The sequence below is a fragment of the Limanda limanda genome, chromosome 3 (assembly GCF_963576545.1).
Source record: "Limanda limanda chromosome 3, fLimLim1.1, whole genome shotgun sequence".
Taxonomy (NCBI): Eukaryota; Metazoa; Chordata; class Actinopteri; order Pleuronectiformes; family Pleuronectidae; genus Limanda; species Limanda limanda.
This window is the reverse complement of record NC_083638.1, coordinates 18460486-18480529: the sequence shown is the minus strand read 5'-3', so window position 1 is coordinate 18480529 and position 20044 is coordinate 18460486. Positions and strand designations below refer to the sequence as shown.

The 20044-nt window shown below is 40.6% G+C and overlaps 2 protein-coding genes across 2 annotated transcripts; one reads left to right on the top strand and one right to left on the bottom strand.

The window, feature by feature from the left end:
• Window positions 1-8572: 8572 nt before the first annotated feature.
• cgref1 (cell growth regulator with EF-hand domain 1) lies at window positions 8573-13441 on the bottom strand. Its single transcript, XM_061067635.1, has 7 exons — window positions 13432-13441; window positions 12521-12620; window positions 11745-11819; window positions 10353-10432; window positions 9842-9966; window positions 9411-9512; window positions 8573-8845 (listed from the first exon to the last, which is right to left on the bottom strand). The coding sequence occupies exons 1-7, from the start codon at window positions 13439-13441 to the stop codon at window positions 8573-8575; spliced, it is 765 nt and encodes a 254-aa protein (XP_060923618.1).
• A 3903-nt stretch (window positions 13442-17344) lies between these two features.
• efcab2 (EF-hand calcium binding domain 2) lies at window positions 17345-19971 on the top strand. Its single transcript, XM_061067634.1, has 7 exons — window positions 17345-17465; window positions 17636-17720; window positions 18684-18756; window positions 19227-19303; window positions 19530-19572; window positions 19670-19736; window positions 19853-19971. The coding sequence occupies exons 1-7, from the start codon at window positions 17345-17347 to the stop codon at window positions 19969-19971; spliced, it is 585 nt and encodes a 194-aa protein (XP_060923617.1).
• Window positions 19972-20044: the final 73 nt, after the last annotated feature.

The following is a 20044-nucleotide window of genomic DNA, read 5'->3' as shown; positions in this document are numbered from 1 at the left end:
GCCTGTTTTTAAGAGAAAGTCACATTTCTACAGCAGGGACCCAGTTTGACAGAGTAATGGCTGTCACGACAGGGAAAGCATCATTCCAGTGGTTTTTCATGTTTGAGCCCATTTGACATGAATCTCGTGCAGTTTGAGTGGTTGCGGAACATTTCCCAAACCATACCATGAATCTCTGACAGATTTCATACCTTCAAGGCAGCCATTAATTCAATTGAAAACAATTGACCAGATTGTTGTTGAGGATATTTTCAACCAGCTCCAATATGGGTGATCAATCACAGAGACTATTTGTCCTGTTATGTATTCAATTGTAAAACTTACATCATCGTGGCCGGGTCACGCAGCTGCATGAAGGCGATTTGTTTTTCCTGTTGGTACATTTAAGGACAGATTCTGGTAAATACATGTATTTTTTCAGTTTTTTTGGGGAGAAAAGCTCAAAAACTGTATTACCATGTAATGAGAAAGTCATTTCAGCTGTCAGTTTATTGTTCATATCAATAGAACATTAAACTCTTCTGCAGATGGAGCTTCTCACAGCGATGAATGGAAAATAGTGGCTGCAGATGTGAAATTGTCTGATGTGTATGGAAAATGGTTGCGAGTCATGTGATGTATAATTAAATGAAACATGCAAAGTCACCACTGTGTCCACAGATCTCCAGTGTGTGTTTGTGTGTGTGTGTGTGTGTGTGTGTGTGTGTGTGTGTGTGTGTGTGTGTGTGTGTGTGTGTGTGTGTGTGTGTGTGTGTGTGTGTGTGTGTGTGTGTGTGTGTGTGTGTGAGAGGGGTTGTGTTCATGTATTAAGTTAGTTACAGGATCATCTCCTACTGTCAATGAGGTGTGAACTCCAGGCTGCCCCACCAACACCCCCTTTACACCAGCCCAGGTGTCAAAGCCCCCACTGAGGTGACACTTATCACTGGTCTGGGAAAGAGCTGCTCTGCAACAATACACACACAGACACACACACACACACAGATATCAGAGGGCAACCTGGTTGGAAAATGTCTCTCCTTCTCAGCAGATATTCAGCTCTATAGATTGTCGGCTCTAGAGAACATCGATAAAAAAACGCGTGACCATGGCAACTGTGTGAGCAGCACCACGCGTGAGTCTTTGCAACTGTCTCAGCTCTGTGTTAAACTGCCCAGTTCAAGCATGTATCCTCTGTGCTGATACACAATATGGGGCTCAGTAGACGGCCCCCCAGCCAGTTGGCCATCGTCTGAAATACCAACACAGACACACAACAGATTTATCAACGACTACCTTACTGCTGTCTGTATTTAGGCTGTGTATCTAGCACTGCCCTCCCTCCTCCTTTCCTACAAAGATAAATATGTCACTCACACTACAGAGGATATGTGTGTGTGTGGTAAAGAGAGAAAGTGTGTGTGTGTTTGTGTGTGCCAACAAGTTGTGATGTTGAGTCACCCTGCACTATAGGGCAGATAACTCAGCAGACAGACAAACACATCAGCAGTATGAACCTCAAACCCTTCATTTATCTCAACATTAAGGCAGACTAAGTAATTTATTATTATAGAAATTATTACAGTCCCTGCATCGAAAAGTGCTTCATCATCATAAACTCAAAGGAAACGTGTGTTTTACAGGTTCACTATGTGGCAGCATACTTCAACAGGACAAACATGGAAACAGCAGAGAACAGAATATAAACATTTGTGGAGGACAGTAGCCAAATGGTCTCAGAAGTGTCCCAGTGACCAGAGGGTCAGTGGTTCACATTCCTGCCTCTCTGTGAGGGGAAAGTAGCCGAGGCACAACAGCTCCCATCAGGATGCCGTAGAACAACACTGGAGTGCAACGGTTCAGGTCACACAAGCGTCAAACTGGAAGATTCTGTTTCAACAGTCTCTCCGCTGCAGCACACACTAAAGCTGTCTGTCACTGGAACAAGGTGTCGATCGAACGGCCGCTGCATCAAATGAGGATTGTGGGAAAACTGTTGAAAAACATCCGACATATTGTAGATAGAAAATAGAAGCTTCCACATATTGAGAATGTCACTTAGTGGAGAGCCTTTGATGAGGTCGGACACACTGTTTGAATCAACTCTTTACGGAAATGGTTGAATTACTGTTAAAAGTGCATAATTTTTGTGTTTCTCAGTCGTGTTGCTTCTTGTAGCAGTCGCCCCCCCCCCCCTTAAAAGACCAGACCAGCATATGTTGTTATTTAATTCTGTGCATCTACACAAATGATTAGTTTCTTCTGATCTGACAAACAGAAATGTGAAGCTTTCACTGGCTCACTCTGCTAAATGGTCTTTGAACTCTGTACTGATGGGACGTCTGCCACCGTCACTGCAGAATTAAAAGCAGGATTTCAGTTCCCTGAAACCTCTTTTACGCCAAAATCAACTGGTATACGCAGGTTTTTACACCCTGGTACAACTACTGAGGAGATAAACTCCTCTCCCATTGCCAGAAGAGGAGTTTCTCTGTTTTTCCTCAGAACGGCATGTTGGATGTCACGAGCGCACCGACAACTGAGTCATCTCACTGTCTGCCAAATGAATGCGTTCACCCGGGTGTCTCGTTCCATCAACACTGATCAGAGCTGGAGCCGAAAAAAACGGGTGTCTACTGCAGAGGGATCTGACCCAGGAGTGAATGCAGATTGTGTCTATTACTATTGCAGACACAAAGCCAGATGTTGGTGGGTTTTAAATGGGGTTTTGACCAGTGGAAGAGGGACTTCAGAGAAAAAATGTGTGTTTAGTCAAACTTTTAATGTTGGGTTTAATAACCTCTTTGATTGTCAACCCATTTTCAGTCCAGTAGTGATCTCTCAATCAAATACTTGTCCTCTGGGGGTCACAGGGGGGGCTGGAGCCAAACCCAGCTGACTATAGGCACAAGGCGGGGAACACCCAGGCCAGGTCACCAGCGATTTGTGAGACATTCAAGATTCAAGAACTTTATTGTCATTGTGCAAACACAACAAAATAATCCAAAGTGTCTAACCCTAAACTTATATTGTACCTGTTGGAAAGATTTACAAAGAGTAAACACTAGTCGACATACAGCCGTTCACTCTCACATTTAACTCACAATTAACCTAAACCAAATCTGCATGTGTTAAGAAACCAGAGAACCAGTAGAAGACCCAAACAGACACAGGGAGAACATGTAAAGTTCACACAGTAAGACTCTGGCCTTGCTGGGATTCGCACCGGGAACAATCTGGCAGTGAGGGACAGTGATTCCCTCTGCACCACCGTGCCACCCTTATTTTAATCAGATAGTTTACCAACTAGTTGTTACATCAGCAGACATCTCCAATGACTGTCTGCATATAAAGCATGAAAACTGTAAGCCACAATATAATGTACTGTGTATTTAACCCGTCTGAACATATTGCTCTATCAGCAATAACTGACTGATAATAATAACCCTCCATGTATATCAGCAGAAATGGAATAAAGCTGGTGAGTATCTCTTGTGCTGTCTATATAATCAGTGTTGTCCCTTTAAATGAAGGTGTCTTGACTTTTTGGATCCCAGTAAAAACAGGTTGCCATGTCTTGTTGAACCTGTGTAGGTGACCTAGACATGTTATTATCAGTGTAACTGGGTGTGCAATCACATGTCACATCCCTATGATAATAGCTGTTGTCCTCATAATTGGTGTTATCCCTGTAATCTGTAATGTCCTACATCGTCCAGGTGACACTTCCAGCAGAGACCATGTTTGATGTGTCAAAGGTCGGCATCGAGGCCTTCACATGTTAATGAAATCTGATGCGTTGAGTATTCATCACACCTGCCCGGAGACTTTACCATATTAATAATTGAAAATCAGCCTTCTTTGACATTCTGGCTTTTGAAGATCATGCATTATCCCTAAAGATCAAAACCGCAGAGTAAAGAGCTGCATAACAATATAACATGTTTTGCATTAACTTGACCTACACACACTCCAATGATCTATAATGATGTCCTGGCGAGCGACTGCATTTTTTCTGCAAGGATATTTTTTCTTTCCGTATCGAAAACGTCCACTTAAAAAGCCGTCAACCACCCGATAGCAATTATGTTAATTATGAAGTGTGTGCCATAAGCAGCACTTCTCGTGTGTGTTTACCACGTCCATGCTTCAGTAGCACACATGTAAATATTTTCAAACCCAAAAAGACACACAGCTAGGGACGAGAAAGAAACAAGCACTAAATGTGTTTGTTTTTAAACATGTCATGTTTCTTCTTCTTTCTGTCAGAGGGGTTCTCCCTGTTTCGCCTGTATGACTTCTCAGTGGTTTGTTAGACGGCTTGGAGATGTCCTTTCAGACTACAACTCCCATCATACACCAGGAGCACAGGCCACTGAATTGGTGATGAAGAGTGGCTGTAGGGGAATATGTGTGCATGTGTGTGTGTGTGTGTGTGTGTGTGTGTGTGTGTGTGTGTGTGTGTGTGTGTGTGTTTGTGTGTGTGTGTTTGAACAGTCTTTGTATTCATATGTACATATCTATCTTAAATAAAGTAAACCGATAACTTGTACTCAAGTAAACGGTAAGTATACCGTTACTTTACACAAATAGAAGTACACAAATAGCAGTGTAATATAGTATATAATAAGTCAGCTGAATTTTTCTGCGTTCATTTTAGAAGGATGAAGGAAAGATGTGAAAAAGGTTAAAGGTTATAATGAATATTGACAAACTTTCCGTAAAAATGTGGACATGTAACACAAACTCAGTGGTTGTTTGTTGCAGGCTAAACTCTCAAAGTTGGTGATGCTCTTAGTGAATAACAACAATCAGTTATGTGTTACACACTCTTAACTATTTCTTATTTATCATTGCCTGTTGTGTAATTTCATGTAATTTAATCTGATGTAATGTGGTGATCCCTTAAACCCAGAACAGACCAACTAGTGTTATCCAGAGTTACTGAGACATCTTGTGGTCAAATCCCTGCAGTACAGTTCATTACTTCTGATTGTTATCCATCTGGCTTTGTGTGTGTCTGGTGTATTTACTGTATTAACCACACCTACGGTTTTCTATAGAAGCAAGATATGGTTCTTGACCTTGATGACATGTTGACGTTGACCTTGTCACAAGAGCCTGTCGCCTGCAGCTTCTGTTTCTAGCCTGCAATATTAAAAACTCATCCGTGTCTGGTCAATTACACTAGTTGAAAGTAAGAACAGCACTGCAACTGTCGCTCCATTAACATGACAGAAACACATTGACATGCATTTCTTACACATTACCACAATAAAAGCATCCAGTTGGCTTGTGAGTAGAAAGCTTTTAATGTGAAGCAGCAGGGAAGATGCTGGTGGTTTAAACTGGAGCTGAAAGTGATCAGTGACCAGTGAAATAAAGATGATACCTTGCAGTACTAACATTGAGGCTGTCAAAGGTTGTGACTGTTCTAACTCATTTTACTCTTTAAACTGAAATGAAAAATGTTGTATTTATGAAAAGACTATTTCCTTATATTTAAAATATTTAGACATAGATCAGTGAGCATCTCCTTTTTTTCTCTGAAAGGCCCAGTTGCTAGACTCTTGCTCACTCAATAGAGATTTACTACAACCCATAGAATGACCCACTTGCATTTTAACAAATCATCATACTCTCCTGTAGAACCAGGAGATAGAGCTGGTGGTTCTTTAGAGCTCAGCCGCTGCAGGCTGCTTCAGCTCTATTGGACTGGTGCTGCAGTAACTCACCTGGTACCCAGATGTCTGGGAGAGGAGGTGTTGGGATTTTAAATTTTAGCTTATCTGTGTGTCTGTGTCTGTGAAGATGTTTATGGAACTATACTCTAAACAAATGAATAAATACTTGTTGAATTAGACCAGACTGGCTTTTCTCATATTAGGGATAAACAAACACGTTGACAAATTCGGTGACCCCGATGTGATCCTGAAGAGAAGTTTTGACCAGAAAGACCGGAGACCCCAAGATCGAGGCTACTCACAGGGCCCCAAACCAAAAGGTAGGCAATCCTGTTCAAACTAATTCTGTATTAGTTATATAGGCATTGTTATAGATTGTGAATATGCAGAGAGGAGAAAGGAGGTAATTAAAAAGTCTTGTGTTTTTTTGAAATGCAATGAAAAGCAATGTGCAATCGAGGGAATGAACAAAGGTTGTAAAAGTGAATCAAGAAGAAGTGCAAATGATCATATTAGGATGAGAAATTCAAACTTAACTTTAAACTTAATTATGTGCTGCCTGGAATTAGCAAAATACAAAATTAGGTATAGATTGATAGAAACAAACAAACATAGTCAAACTATTTTGGCCACTTTTTGCCTCACTACACCATCTGGTGGCAGATAAAAAGAAGTACAACTAGAGGCGGTGTACGCCTGCCATCTGGTGGCTGATAAAGGGTGTTACAGCTTGGGATAACACAAAGACATCACCTGGGGGAAACCAAAGAACATTACAGCTCCGGTTCCAACTGGTTTGACATCATTGGATTTGCTTGTGTTTAATTTATTTTAATTAATTAAGTAAATTTGTATTTATTGATTTTGGTTTTGTTTTGTTTTTGTTATTTAAAAAAAAATGTTTCTCTCTCTCTCTCTCTCTCTCTCTCTCTCATCCACTTTTTTTTTACAGTTAGAGATAGATACACACCCCTGACATACCAACACGACCAACACCGACCCACCAAGATACACAAACATTCATCAACGTGTCACAGCGCTAAAAAAACATTGGGTGGCTGACAGTTGGATGATCTGGTTTCTTCTGTGTCTGTACCTTCTGCTTGGAATACTGATTGTGCTGTTCTGGAGACTATATCATTAACAGGCTAAAGAAAAATAAATATTAACCTGTCAAAAACAATGCGTTTTATCCCGAAACATGGCCGTCGCCCCCGTGCAGACCTCCACCACCCTGCTGCAGCTTCTCTCTCAGCTGGAAGACGCAGCCTGTGATCACAAACGTCAAGTCCAGAGTCTACGAGAGATTTGTATCAAACTTCAGTCATGTGCTGATATTGCTCTCAAAATGTCTGATCAGTGCAGAGCTTCTTTCACAGCGACCAAGGAAAGTAGAGACCAGCTGAGATGGGATGTGATGGACGGCAAGCGCCATCTGAACCAAACTCGAGACACAGCAGAAAGCCACAGGAGAGAGAGCATGGAGCTGCGACGCAACCTCAGTGATGCCAACCAGGAGCAGGACACTCTCAGACAATCAAACACCCAACTGAGAGAAAGTTTGTGAAGTGCGGAAACCAAGAGAGTCAGTGTGAAGCGACAGTGTGAAGAGGAAGTGGCCGAGCTGCAGACTCGTCTGTCAGTGGAGGAGAAACAAGCTGAGGAAGAAGTGAAAGATATTTTCGTCCTGAAACAGAAGTTGAATGCAGCGGCTAAGAGAATCTCTAAAAAAAGAGCTTTCCCTGATTCAAAAGCGCCTGGTTGAGTCTGAGTCTGGCTGGCGATTCTGCGAGAGACAGCCACTAAAGGCCCAACTGGCAGAGAAGAGGCACGACATCAACAAGAACAAGAAAAACCAGGAACACTTTTGTCAATTTTTTGGGGATTTCAATGAATATTTAGCGCTATGGCTCTGTTCTGGGACCTCCCTGCCACGTGCTTATGTGGAAAGCCAATTACTATTATAGATATATTTCCTATAATAGTACACAGTGTGTGTATGTTTTGTGTTCCTGCCTTTTAAATTTCATTCTATATAGAATGAGTCCTGACATATCTAACCCATTTCAGAATCAGGAGGCATAGGGAAAGAGAGAGGGAAAGTATTTACTTTGTTTTCTCCAGCTGTATAAATGCATAAGTGGTTAGAAAAGTAAACAAATGAAAAACAAGTAGTAAACCCTGTCAGGCTGTAAACACATGTCCAGTTTGCAGATAAAGACTGAATTTAGGATTGCATCAGATCTAATTTCAGCAAGGCCTTCCTGTCACTGCCTGTGAGGATGAACATTCATGAGCATGTAGTCTGTAAGTGGGCTGTTCTATGATATCAAAGTAAACAACCTCTTTCAGGAACATTGAATTCCTCATCAAAATATAAATATAATTACATGTGCCTTTTAACCTCATTTTAGGGAAATTCTGAATAAAATTTAATAACACAACTGAGCTGCTTGTAACAGTCTCTGCAAAGAAAAATCACGTCTGGGAGAAAAGGGTGAATAAAAAGAATTGAAGAAATTCCACATTGAGCATATCTTATAACTTTCAAATGATTTCAAATTCAATGATCAATTGTTTGTCTTGTTGGGAGAAAAACATGTGTTCATAAATATTATTCTGATGGCTTCAATCTTACAAACATGGGTATTATTGCATCTGGAACTCAGGACTTTTTCTCTCCCTTTTACAGCTTTAGATATTTTTGTAATCAGAATGAAAGCAAAAGGTGACGCCAGTTTTCCAACACAGTGACAGGAATACTCTCAACAGATGCATCAATAATGTTAAACATGTTAAACAGTCCGTTGTAAGATCCTTCTGTGATGAGGGAAACTACGAGGTTCTCTCAGGTGATAGTGGTACTCAGGACCCAGGAGGCCAGAAGGATCTCTAGTGTGTTGGTGGATTCACATCTCAGGTTGCCCCTGATGTACGGGCGCTCTCTGGTAATGCTCCTGATCTGCTGCTGGGACGTTTGGGAGTTGTTGTCCATTTTGTTCATCTGAAAGCTTTATGAGTCCATCTCCCTCTTGGGTCTTCACTTCATCTTGAGGTTGCTCGTTCTCTTGAGGCTGTAAACCCCCATGAGCCTCCTCTCTCTGCTCCGCTGCTCCTGCTGTGTCCTCGTCAGCGCCGGGCTTTGACAGCCTCTCCTCCGCTGCCACCTCGCTGCCGGAGTCCTGTGTGTCGGGAGGTGGGACTTAATGTTATTGCACTGATGAAACTAGGTACGGCTCAGTAATCTATAATAAAGTGCACACTTCAAATAAGACACAACCCCTGTCTACAAAGTAATTGGTGCTAACACAAAACCTCCGCTTACAAAACACAAATTAATCAAAATATCAAAATGAAAATAAGAATAAAGCATAATCCAGAGTTTGACAAAACTCAAGGTCCACATAACATATTACATTTATATTTGTATAATTTCTTTTTATTTGAAATGTGACAAGAATAAACTTTCATGATAAAAATACAAAGTGTTTATCTCCTTATTAAATTGTAGGTTTGGTGGTAATGACATGTTGATGATAACAGAAACAAATTCACTACAATTCAATCCATCACTGTACAATCACACTGTCTGAACAGAACACCATGTATCCATGTTCTATTCTGGCTTTAAACTCTGTGTATTTGTGTGTGTGTGTGTGTGTGTGTGTGTGTGTGTGTGTGTGTGTATGTGTGTGTGTGTGTGTGTGTGTGTGTGTGTGTGTTTGTGTGTTTGTGAATGCATGGTACCTTTGTTTGAGGTAATGAAGGAGAGAGCAGCTCTGAGGGGGCAAGTAGTCCGTCCTGGTTTAGATCCTGAGTCTGAAGTAAAAAGTCGACCATCGGCACCACCTGGACTCAGAGAGAACACAAACAAATGCAGGTGAGATAAACACAGCCTTCGCATACAATTAGACTTAGTAATAAATAAATATTTCCACTCTTACTTAAAGTTACTAGGGTTTGTGCAGCATTGACGCTCATTCATTGTGGACAGCCTAACTGTAACCTTAACTGTGACCTCAGAAATTAGGTGTTTTCTCATTAGGACAAGGCTGTGGTCCCCATGAGGTCAACTGGTCCTGAAAAGGTCCATGTGTATGCTGGAAAAGTAATTTTTTTTTAAATAAAATAAAATGAGTACACACTCACACACACACACATACCTCATTTCTCCTCACAAACTCATTGTCCTGTGCTCCTGGTGTATGATGGGAGTTGTAGTCTGAGAGGAGCTTCATCATCTCCAAGCCGTCCAACAACCCACTGCGGTCGAAGTCATACAGACGAAACAGGAAGAACACCTCTGACAGAGAGAAGAAGAAGAAGAAGAAGAAGACAGACACGTTTAAAAAAAAAAAACACATTTGATTTAGCAAGAACATGTCAAACTATTAACACACAAACACAGGTTTAGTGCAATAACAATTCAATTAATTTCAATTTTATTCGTATAGCATCAAATCCCAATATACATTATCTCAAGGAACTTCGCATAGAAGGTCAAGAATATGGAATGGAACACAAACGTTCCACAGAACCCAAGACAAAAGATTAAATAATCTATGGTCATCATCTCCAAAAGATTCAATAGATTCAAAAAGTCAAAGTCATAGAATTTAGAACTTAGAACTTAGATCTTAAAACAAAGAACAAAGAACATAGAACACACCAGCAGGTGGAGATATCTACCTTGTTCCCAGGAGCTGATGTCTGCTCCTCCCTGACCGTCAGACTCCTTCACACTGGACTGAATGAAACTCTGCAGCAACCTGTGGCAGACACAACCCTTTTCAATCCAACATTTTCAATCAGCAGTAAAACACTGAGAGTCGAGAACTAAAACTGACGAGTCCCATTTATTCAACAAGGATACATTTGTGTTGCAACTCATAAACAGGCTTATCTCTAATTGACAGTCGGGTTCATCGATGACATTCAGTCACAAGAGGGCAGAATTTTAGGCTACTTCTTTTATTTTTAAAGTACATCTTGACTCATGACTCAACGTAGCAGGAAGAGGTGCCACCTCATCTAAAAGCACTGTGCAGGTTATTCCACATTTTACATAAACCAGATGACAGGACGACTTTTTCTGAGCCCTTGAGTCACTCTGCTATTATTTGTTTAATTATTCTTAAGTGTGAAGACAAGGTTATTTATAGAGCACATTTAAAAAACCAGGCATTTAAAGTGTTCTAGATAAGACATAAAACAGTGTGATGCATATATATATATATATGTATCTAAGACAAAGTTTGCAAGTAATACATGCATTGTCTCCTATATTATGATCTTTCTCCAGTTTAGGTCTTCTGGATCTATTTGTGTTTCTGAATTTATACCATGATGTTTTCCTTGTCTTTCAGATTTCTGTCTCTGCTGTTTACCAGAGGAGAAATACGAAGCTCAGATGATCGTGTTCAACACCTCTGGATCATGTCAAGAGAATAAAACAGCTGTTCTGTCTCTTATATTTACATCGGTCCATCCAGGTGCAACTATGATGTTGCGTCGCTTTAGATGTTGCTGCCGCAATCAAATTGTGGGGCTGTATTTTTCTCCATTTCTTTCATTAAGGATCTTCCAGTGTTTCCTGTGTTTAAGGAAATAAGTTGGGAAGCATTAAAGCTCCTTTCCTTATCATTCAGAGAACTCAAACTAATCTTTTTATGGCGGCCGCTGAAACATTTCCAGGTCATTTCACTCAGGATCTCTGGAGTACCTGGAGAAACCCCTTCCAGACGACCTCAACCAATAACGAGATATAAGTCATGTACACAGGAATTAATGTTATCAGCCAGTGGAAATAATCTGTGTTTACATTCACATCAGCATAATGTGGCACAAAGTGTTTACGTCTCTTGTTTTCTTCCACTACGGGTCAGCACACTCTGCTGCACAGTGACCGAGATGTGAAGTGAAAAATGTGTCTTATTTGCCACATGAAGCAGTGTTCTTATCGGTATATGGTGCAGGCCACATCATCAGCACAACACTGCAGCCAAAGTCCACAGAGTCACCAGACAGTAGCTTCTTCGTCCAATATAACAGACTGAAAGACATGTTGTTTGCATTACTCACCTGTGATCCTCCTCCCCAGAGCCAAAGGGATTGGGTAGTGCTACGGAAGGCGGATGGGCATCTACTGATTCCTCTCTGTGAGATTAACAAATAAAAACTGTAATAAAACATGTGTCAAAAGCCTCTTCTTTTACTTTCATGCCATTTTATTACCTTCGCCAAAGAGGTTATGTTTTCACCACATTTCTGTTTGTTCGTTTTTTTGTTTGTAAGAAAGATAACGTAAAAAAATACTGAGGTATGGGTGAGGGAAGAATCCATAAGATTTGGAGGAAGAGCCAGGAACTCTTTAACATTGTGAGATCGGGCCTTTTTCAAGGTTTTGTTGAATTCTCAAAGAATAATTCTTGAGCTACTCCATCTAGTGATTGCACTTTTAGTTCATCATGTTCATTTAAAACTCTACTAGAAATATCTAGTGTTACAAATTAAGGCCATTGTAATGTTGCATGAGATATTTTCATTGGGGAAATTGTCGTGGCAATTTCTGCAATCCCACCTGAACAACAAGGAAAGAGACACAATTCTCCTACAGTATTGTCACACTATGATGCTCAGAGCATGGTGCATACAACATGATCAAGGTTACATTGTATGAGATTCAATCATGATAAATCAAAGGGGAAATTAACATGATCATATTGTGGTCAAAATGTTACCTTTCCCTTACAAAATTCACTTAAAATTCTCAGTAAAAATGTTCAGTATCAATTGTTGGGAAAACATAAAGGGAGACAGAGAGAGTGACATTGGGTGTGGACAGGGAGGGGGGTTACCTCAGTGTCCCTGGTTGACCTGGTGCAGCCAGACACAGGTGAACGAGCAGGAACAGGACACACAGGACCAACGTGCCCAGGTGAGACTTCACGAAAACACCTAGGAGCACACAGCCATGTTATCACCTCACATCACCTCTGTACAGATCATGGTCGTGGCAAAGGTCCTCACACAGCGGGACTGATAAAGGATAATGTCATCTTATCTGATGAATGTACCTGGAAGCAGTCGACACTTTTACCACAATATTCAACTAAAGAAGCAAAACTCAAAGAGAACTGTTGGATTAAACATGGATGGATAAACGTAAGGGACCGTGTTGTGGTTGAAGAGTGATGGTTGCATGATGTGTCTAAAGTGGCTTAAATACAGCCTCATACTTCTATAACTTAGAAGCACTTTGTACATTTAGCTGTGTCAAATCTACATGTCACACCTGCTGCCTGCACATAAACACACCAGTGTATGAGCAGAGCAGTGGTGCAGTCCTGCAGGCCAGTGGGACAGATGCTGAACCCTGTGCTCCATTATGGTTCCATCGACTCAAACCTCTGCGTCTACTTATAGCATCAGCACATCCACAGTGTGAAGCAAGCAGCAGGGCACATGTTGTATGTGTGGATTCAGGTGCTGCTTCATCCCCAAACACACAGAGTCACCAACTCCAGCCCCCCCTCCTCTCCCCTCAATGGGGAGCAGCAGCGATGCTAACACTGCAGCATCACTACACAGCCTCATTCACACAGACGGTTCCTCTTCCTGCTTTGAATCAAAGCCACGAATTCACACTGAAATGAATGAGTTCGAGTGTGAGATCTGCCTTGATTGAATTGTTATTATCATGTTATTATCATAGATTGGGATTGCTCACTCTAACATGACGGATCCAGTGTAGTAATAAGGAGCCTACCTGTCTGCATGGTGACTGTCTTTAGCTCAGGCAGCTTGATGTCCACTGGTTCACATCTGGAGCAGCCTCCACCTCTGTCTCTGTCTCTGTCCCCGCACCGTCCCAACTCCACCTCCCGGTCCTGCACTGCGCAACGACCTGCACCCCCACCCCCCTTTATGGCTGCCACGGAGACCGGACGGTGTTTTGGTCGATGACAGGTTCCACGTGGACGAGCTGGCGTGTCAGTGAGTTTGCGCACGGAGCTTCCTTTGTGCTCCCGTCTCCGTGTTTTCCGCCGCGCCACGTCCACACCGACCCACACACATTCCGGTGGAACGGGAGGAGCCTTCGCGGAACATTATCATAACCTGTATAACTCAACTCATGTCTGCCTGGGGAAGCTTCAAACCATCTGCACCACACACACACACACACACACACACACACACACACACACACACACACACACACACACACACACACACACACACACACACACACACACACACACACACACACACACACACACACACACACACACACACACACACACACACACACACACACACACGTCTCTCTAGTTGGGCCAGTAAAGATAACACTTTATTAGTCCTGCAAAGGGGAATTTTCAGTAATACAGCAGCAAATGTCAAAAAGGCCTCAGCAAGTAATAACACTTAAAGGTCCAATGAAAGAGAATATATTGGCAGAAATGGAATATAAAATAATCCCATGTTTTCTCCATTGTGTTTCATCTTGATCGTAAGAATGCTAAACCCTAAAACCAAGTATTAACCGTCAAACAAGCCTATGAATTTGTTAGGACCAGCAATGTCCTCACAATGATGGTATTAAACCAGAATTGGTCCTCATAATACACATTATGTTCAGTGGTGTATAAAGTACTTGAAAGCCATACTCTGGTAAAAGTAAAAGTCACCCGTCAGAAAATGACTTGAGGGAAAGTCTTAGAGTCGCTCATATTACATGTACTTAAGTATCAAAAGTATCTGGTGTTGAAATGTACTTAAGTATCAAAAGTAAAAGTACAAGTACCAAAATTAAAAGTGCTAAGTGCTTTTTATAGTAGGCCTCTACAGACACAAAACAACCCAAAATTGTTCTCTTCAGGATTTATTTCAACTGACTGAAAATTATAACAACACTATATATATATATAATGTATAATTTTACAAATTTTGAACCCGAGATGCTGAGGTTAAAATAGTATTGGACAAGTGCATCTGAACTTTTAGAGACAACAACGAATCAACACAACAGAATAAACAAGTGCCTCTTGAGTCTACCTAAGAACACTAATAGACCAAAGTATAACCACTAAAAAACTCTGTAAATATAACTTAACATGGACCTTTCATCAGTAACAGGAGTGATACACAATGCCACTTATGAAAGCTCAGCAAAGGGAAACTAGGCACACAAAACAAGATAGTTTCTCTTTTGTTAACACCCTGGACAGTGCAGTACAGAGAAGAAAAAACATTGGACACAGTTTGGTTTTGCTGCCAAATTTCAGACTGAACAAGGAAATAAATAATTGAAGACCAATGTTCTTTTGAATGCTAATGCTCCAAAATACATCCAATTGGATATCTTAAGGTACAAATTTGGTTACAGTATTTTGGTGACTTTATTTTGAAGTTTATAAATTATCAGTGTCTTGCTTGACGGCACTTCAACACTAACCTTTTGTGTCTATTAGCTGTATTTTGTAACTGCCTGGATGTTTACCTGGCTGTATACCTGCCCGCCAGCTTGTCCACTCATCTACATGTAAGCCTGTGTATTTATCATTAGACTATCTTCACTGAATGGGCCTGCGTTTGTGTTTGCAGTTGTTTCCAGCAGGGTGACAATACACCTGCAGGGTATCTTGCCTGTAGGGACGGCAAAGTGAAGACACAACCCTGCTTGAAGTTGTACACATTAGCCAGTTTTTACAATACATATATAAAGACTCAACAGCTTCTAAGTTGTGTTGAGTCAGCACAAAGGGTGACTAAGGATTGTAATTGGCAATATATAGATATTTTATATATTTGCAATGGAAAGTTGGGGCCTGATTACCCAGGGTTCTATTTGGGGAGGTCCATTAATAAACCGGAATTGTGTGCGTGAATATGCAGTAGTCCACGACACAGTGTTTGTTTTTGGTTGTGTTGGCTGAAAGTTGTTTTTGCGTTTGTTTATATAATTGGTTGTGTTGTTTGTTTTTCCATCTTGACTTGTTTTAAATCTGTTTGTTTTTTTTACATGGACGTGTAAGACTAAGTAGTCACGGCCAACCAATGATAGTCTATTTGCCAACAGTTCCAATATTTTCTTTAAGACAAGTAAACCACTTTCTCGAGTTATGTAATTATGTGCAGATGTTGACACGAAGCAGGAAAGGGAAACAAATGTGAATCCAAAAAGGAATACCTTCAAAAAATCATGTAAAGTCACCTAATAAAAGCCCTCAAAACGCCAATCCATTTGCCTGAATAGTAATCCTTACAATTTCAATAGAGCTTCAGGTCTGTCAGTGCCTGTCAGTGCTCGGGCCCTCATAATAAAGACTGCAGGAGCGAGAGAGCAAGAGAGAGAGAGAGAGGTACGGCGTGTGTAAAGGTGCACGTTCCGCCAACCTTCGCTGTTCAAGTAACGAGCCAGTTTTGAGAATGTAAAGAAGTAGAAAGTACAGATATTTGTGCCAGGAAAATAAATACTCAAGTAAAGTACAGATATGTGAAAAATCTATTTAAGTACAGTAACAAAGTATTTCTACTTCGTTACTTCCCACAACTGATTATGTTGCAGTACATTGATTTACCCATCATGAGAATCCTCCTCTGTCTCACAGCGAAACATCAGAGCCACACAGGCTCAACCACATGTCATTGTTCTGAAATATAAACCCACGCCTCCTGAAGGTGGAGGTGATTTACTGCAGTGGCTGGCCTGTACAGAAATGTCAGCGCCATCTAGTGGAAGTTAAGATCTAAAACAAATGTATTATCTCAGCCCAGGTAAAAGTGACATTTTGGACTCAGCTACACAAATCTGACTGAGTTAAAAAAGACAGGCCGGATGACATAATTATTGTTGCACTGATCAAGGGTAGATGTGGTTATTGATGGAACAGGAAGTATTTTTTTAACTCAACAGTGCATTGTCCAATAAACAGCAACATTTTCACAAAATGAACATTTGTTTAGGAGGTAAGAAAGAAAAAAGGGAAATAATGATTTGTGGTAATCAAAACAAGATATATATTAATGAATATTAAATGATAAAATACATTTATTTCAAAGAAATAGCAAAGAAACACTCATGCATGAAACCATTTTTGACCCATGTAGGGTAGTGATGCAAAAAATGTTTTTTATTAAAAAAGTAACAAAGGAAAATTTCAGATAAAGGTGAAGATCGGTCAATGTGAACATGTTCCCTTACATGTTGGTAATAATCCTTTTTAATATATAATAATAATAATCCCTACAAATCCAATACTGTCTGTCAGTGCCTGTCAGTGCTCAGGCCCTAAAAACTTTTGAACCATCAAAGCGTTAAACTGAAAGAATAACACTTGTGACTTACTATTGAATTCCACCCAGGCTTTATAAAAACAACACTTGAAAGGATTTATTAACCAAAAAATTCATTGCTGTCAGTTTGCTTTAATGTCACAGTGGTCATTAATTCCCTTGATGTCTTAGACTGTTGCAAAGGGGAAAGATATAAGCGATCTGAAGATAAACAAGAGAGGGTTTTGACCTGAACATAATCTATTAGTCTGTATGCAGTGATAGTGATAGCACCACCTACTGCTAAAAGGAGGTAAGTTTTCATCCTTCCCACGACGCACAAAACACACGCAATACAGAGCCATGTGTATGAACAAATATCTTCGACCTTTTTATATACAGTGATGACCGAAGCACCTCTAGTAGACAAGCAGCAAAATTCAAGCGGCAGCACTGTTGTGTCGTTGCCTAGCAACCACCCGGCCGCAGATGGACCAAACATGGAGGCCAAAATGCAGAGTGCAGGTAAGTTCCTCTTTGTTATATACTACATTGTTAAAAGTGTCACCTTTAGATGTTAAAAAAGACAGTTTCAGTTCATCCTCTTCACAATATCACCTTTACAATGTACTTTAAAGTTACGAACCTTGTAACAGTATAAGTTTTCTGATCACTTGTTTGTCTCTGTCTGTCAGAATCCACTGTGTCAGATGTTGACAAGAAGATCAGAGCTGCTTTTCAGGCGTTCGACTATGAGGCTAGCAACACAGTGGATGTCCGGTGAGCTCCTCCTGCTGCCTGCACTCTGAGGTGGCCCACCAGCCACGCAACTGACCCATGGCCTGCAGACCCCCATTCAGTCTCCCCTAAAGCCCTAGAGCCCATGTGTAGCTAAGTCATAATTATACATGACACTTTTTAGCTTTCTTAAGAAGAACAATTTAATATTTTCGTAACTAAACCACTAGGTCACAAATGTAAGTTAGAATCACACTAAGTAGACAACATAACTAACACTCTCCCTATGAAAACTAGTTCACTAGAAATCGCTTTTCTTTGGGATCTGCACCAAAATTTCAGACACTCATTAATATCATTGGCCTAAACATGTCAGATTTTTTTCATTAAGATTTATTATTATTCTCTGTGAAACTGGTGAAATTGTCAAAAAGTGCCCTATCTTGCAATGTAAGTGACATAATGATGATACTACTACTACTACTACTGTTCAGTCGAGTTTGCAACGCAGGCTCTTACATTGATTTGGATAGCCTCAGAAAGTGAATGAAGGTCTGTATTCACAACAGATCCTGTTGGGTCTAAATTTAGCAGTCAAATTATATTCTACATTGTCTAAACCATGTGTTGGGGTTTGAACCTCAGGATTAAGGACACTGTGTATTTTAAACAGAATAAATTACAGAGTGAACTCAGTAAATGTATAGTTCATGTGGGCTACTCCCATCGTGCCCTGTTCATAACTCTGTGTTCCTCCCAGCTGATTTTTGGTTTGGTAGAAAGTTAACAGAAACACCACTTGCAGACTTTTTGAAGGAAGTTAGAAATCAGCTCAGACTGACGGTGACTAAGGTGACTAGACTCAATAGTGGCCACTGGGCTCGGATATGGCTTAATTGACCAAAAACAGACATCAGTACCACAACATTTGTCAGGAAAAGTCTTAAAATGTATTGATATTGTGTGATTTAAGATGATTTACTCGTTTTATCTTTTTGTTTTTAGGGAGCTTGGCACCATCATCTATGCCCTGGGTTGCTTTCCCTCTCAGAAAGACCTACATGACTTTATAGCCGAGGTCAGAAAAGTCTTCACTAATGTGTTAGTCATATTTCGAATGAATGGAAAAAGTCATATCAATTATCTGAGACTTTCCTCAGGTTCTTACATCTCATAATTTTGATCACGTTACGGTAACGAATTTACCTACTACTGAAATATAATTATACACATGAAATACCTCTGCCAAGGCCCAACTCTCCCCTTCAACTTCAACCAAGCCTCATAGCTTAGGCCACAGCTCATTGTCTCCGGTTCACATTGATGTAGCTCTAGTTTGTAGCCATATTTGTTACCGTACAGCTTCTTTAAAAGTCACACCCCTGTAAAACCACATTTAAATCTGCTAGATGCTGATTTTGATTTGGAACAGTAAAAAATGTCAGACTCATGGATATCAGTGCCATAAATATGTAATGTTATGTGATGTTATAAGCAGCCATTAATGTCCAAGATCCCTAACCCAGAAGTGTTGTCCTGTTCAACCAGGTGGAAGAGGATCACACAGGACACATCCATCTGGACAAGTTTCTCCCAATCATGACCACAGTGCTGCTGGAGAAGAAGTAAGAGCTCTGTTGTCTCCAGGCACTGATGCCAGCTGTTTATGTTCTGTACTTCTATGAAGTGAAGCAGGTGCTGGTGTTAAAACATGTGCTGAGCAGTATGAGTTTTTCTACTGGATGTTCTATCGCTAATATTTCCTCTATACGCTTTTAAGTTTCCTTTTTAAAATTTGACAGTACTTCCTTATCACAGAAGATATAAACTGTTTGTGTGTGTGTGTGTTAGGTTCCCTCCCATTCCCGAGGATCTTCTGCTTCAGGCCTTTAAGGTGGGACTAGCTGCTGTTATTTTGCGTATTCTCCAGAGTTGACAGAGCGAATCTAACATAACATGCGATTTACTGAACACTCACTCTCGGTTTCCAGGTTCTGGACAAAGAAAACAAAGGATACCTGGAGTCTGAGGAGATGACAAAGTACATGACACAGGAAGGTAAAGTGGAGGCTGTTGTTTTTTTACTTATCTTCTAGATATGTCTTTGTGTGTCTATCATTCCCCTTAAAACAACTTACAATCATGTCTGTTGTTGATGCACGTCTTTTAACCAGGTGAGCCCTTCACTCAGGAGGAGATGGAAGAGATGCTGACGGCTCTCGCAGACAGGGAGAAGAATCACATCTTTTACACAGACGTTATGAGCCAGCTGACCATCGAGACCGACAAGTAAAAAGTGTGGGTGTAACTATAAAACAAATATCCCAAAGACACAAGTTTGTTCTCATGTCTGCATGTTTTAAAAG

What these genes read in the sequence shown, in the direction of transcription:
- cgref1 (XM_061067635.1), bottom strand. An exon ending in GAGCACAGGACAATGAGTTT is followed by an intron (nt 9,513 to 9,841) that starts GTGAGGAGAAAT and finishes CTCTGAGTCCAG; the next exon opens with GTGGTGCCGATGGTCGACTT. An exon ending in CTTCATTACCTCAAACAAAG is followed by an intron (nt 8,846 to 9,410) that starts GTACCATGCATT and finishes CCCGACACACAG; the next exon opens with GACTCCGGCAGCGAGGTGGC.
- efcab2 (XM_061067634.1), top strand. Translation starts at nt 17,345, where the DNA reads ATGACCGAAGCACCTCTAGTAGACAAGCAGCAAAATTCAAGCGGCAGC. An exon ending in AGCAACACAGTGGATGTCCG is followed by an intron (nt 17,721 to 18,683) that starts GTGAGCTCCTCC and finishes TTTTGTTTTTAG; the next exon opens with GGAGCTTGGCACCATCATCT. An exon ending in AAAGTACATGACACAGGAAG is followed by an intron (nt 19,737 to 19,852) that starts GTAAAGTGGAGG and finishes TCTTTTAACCAG; the next exon opens with GTGAGCCCTTCACTCAGGAG.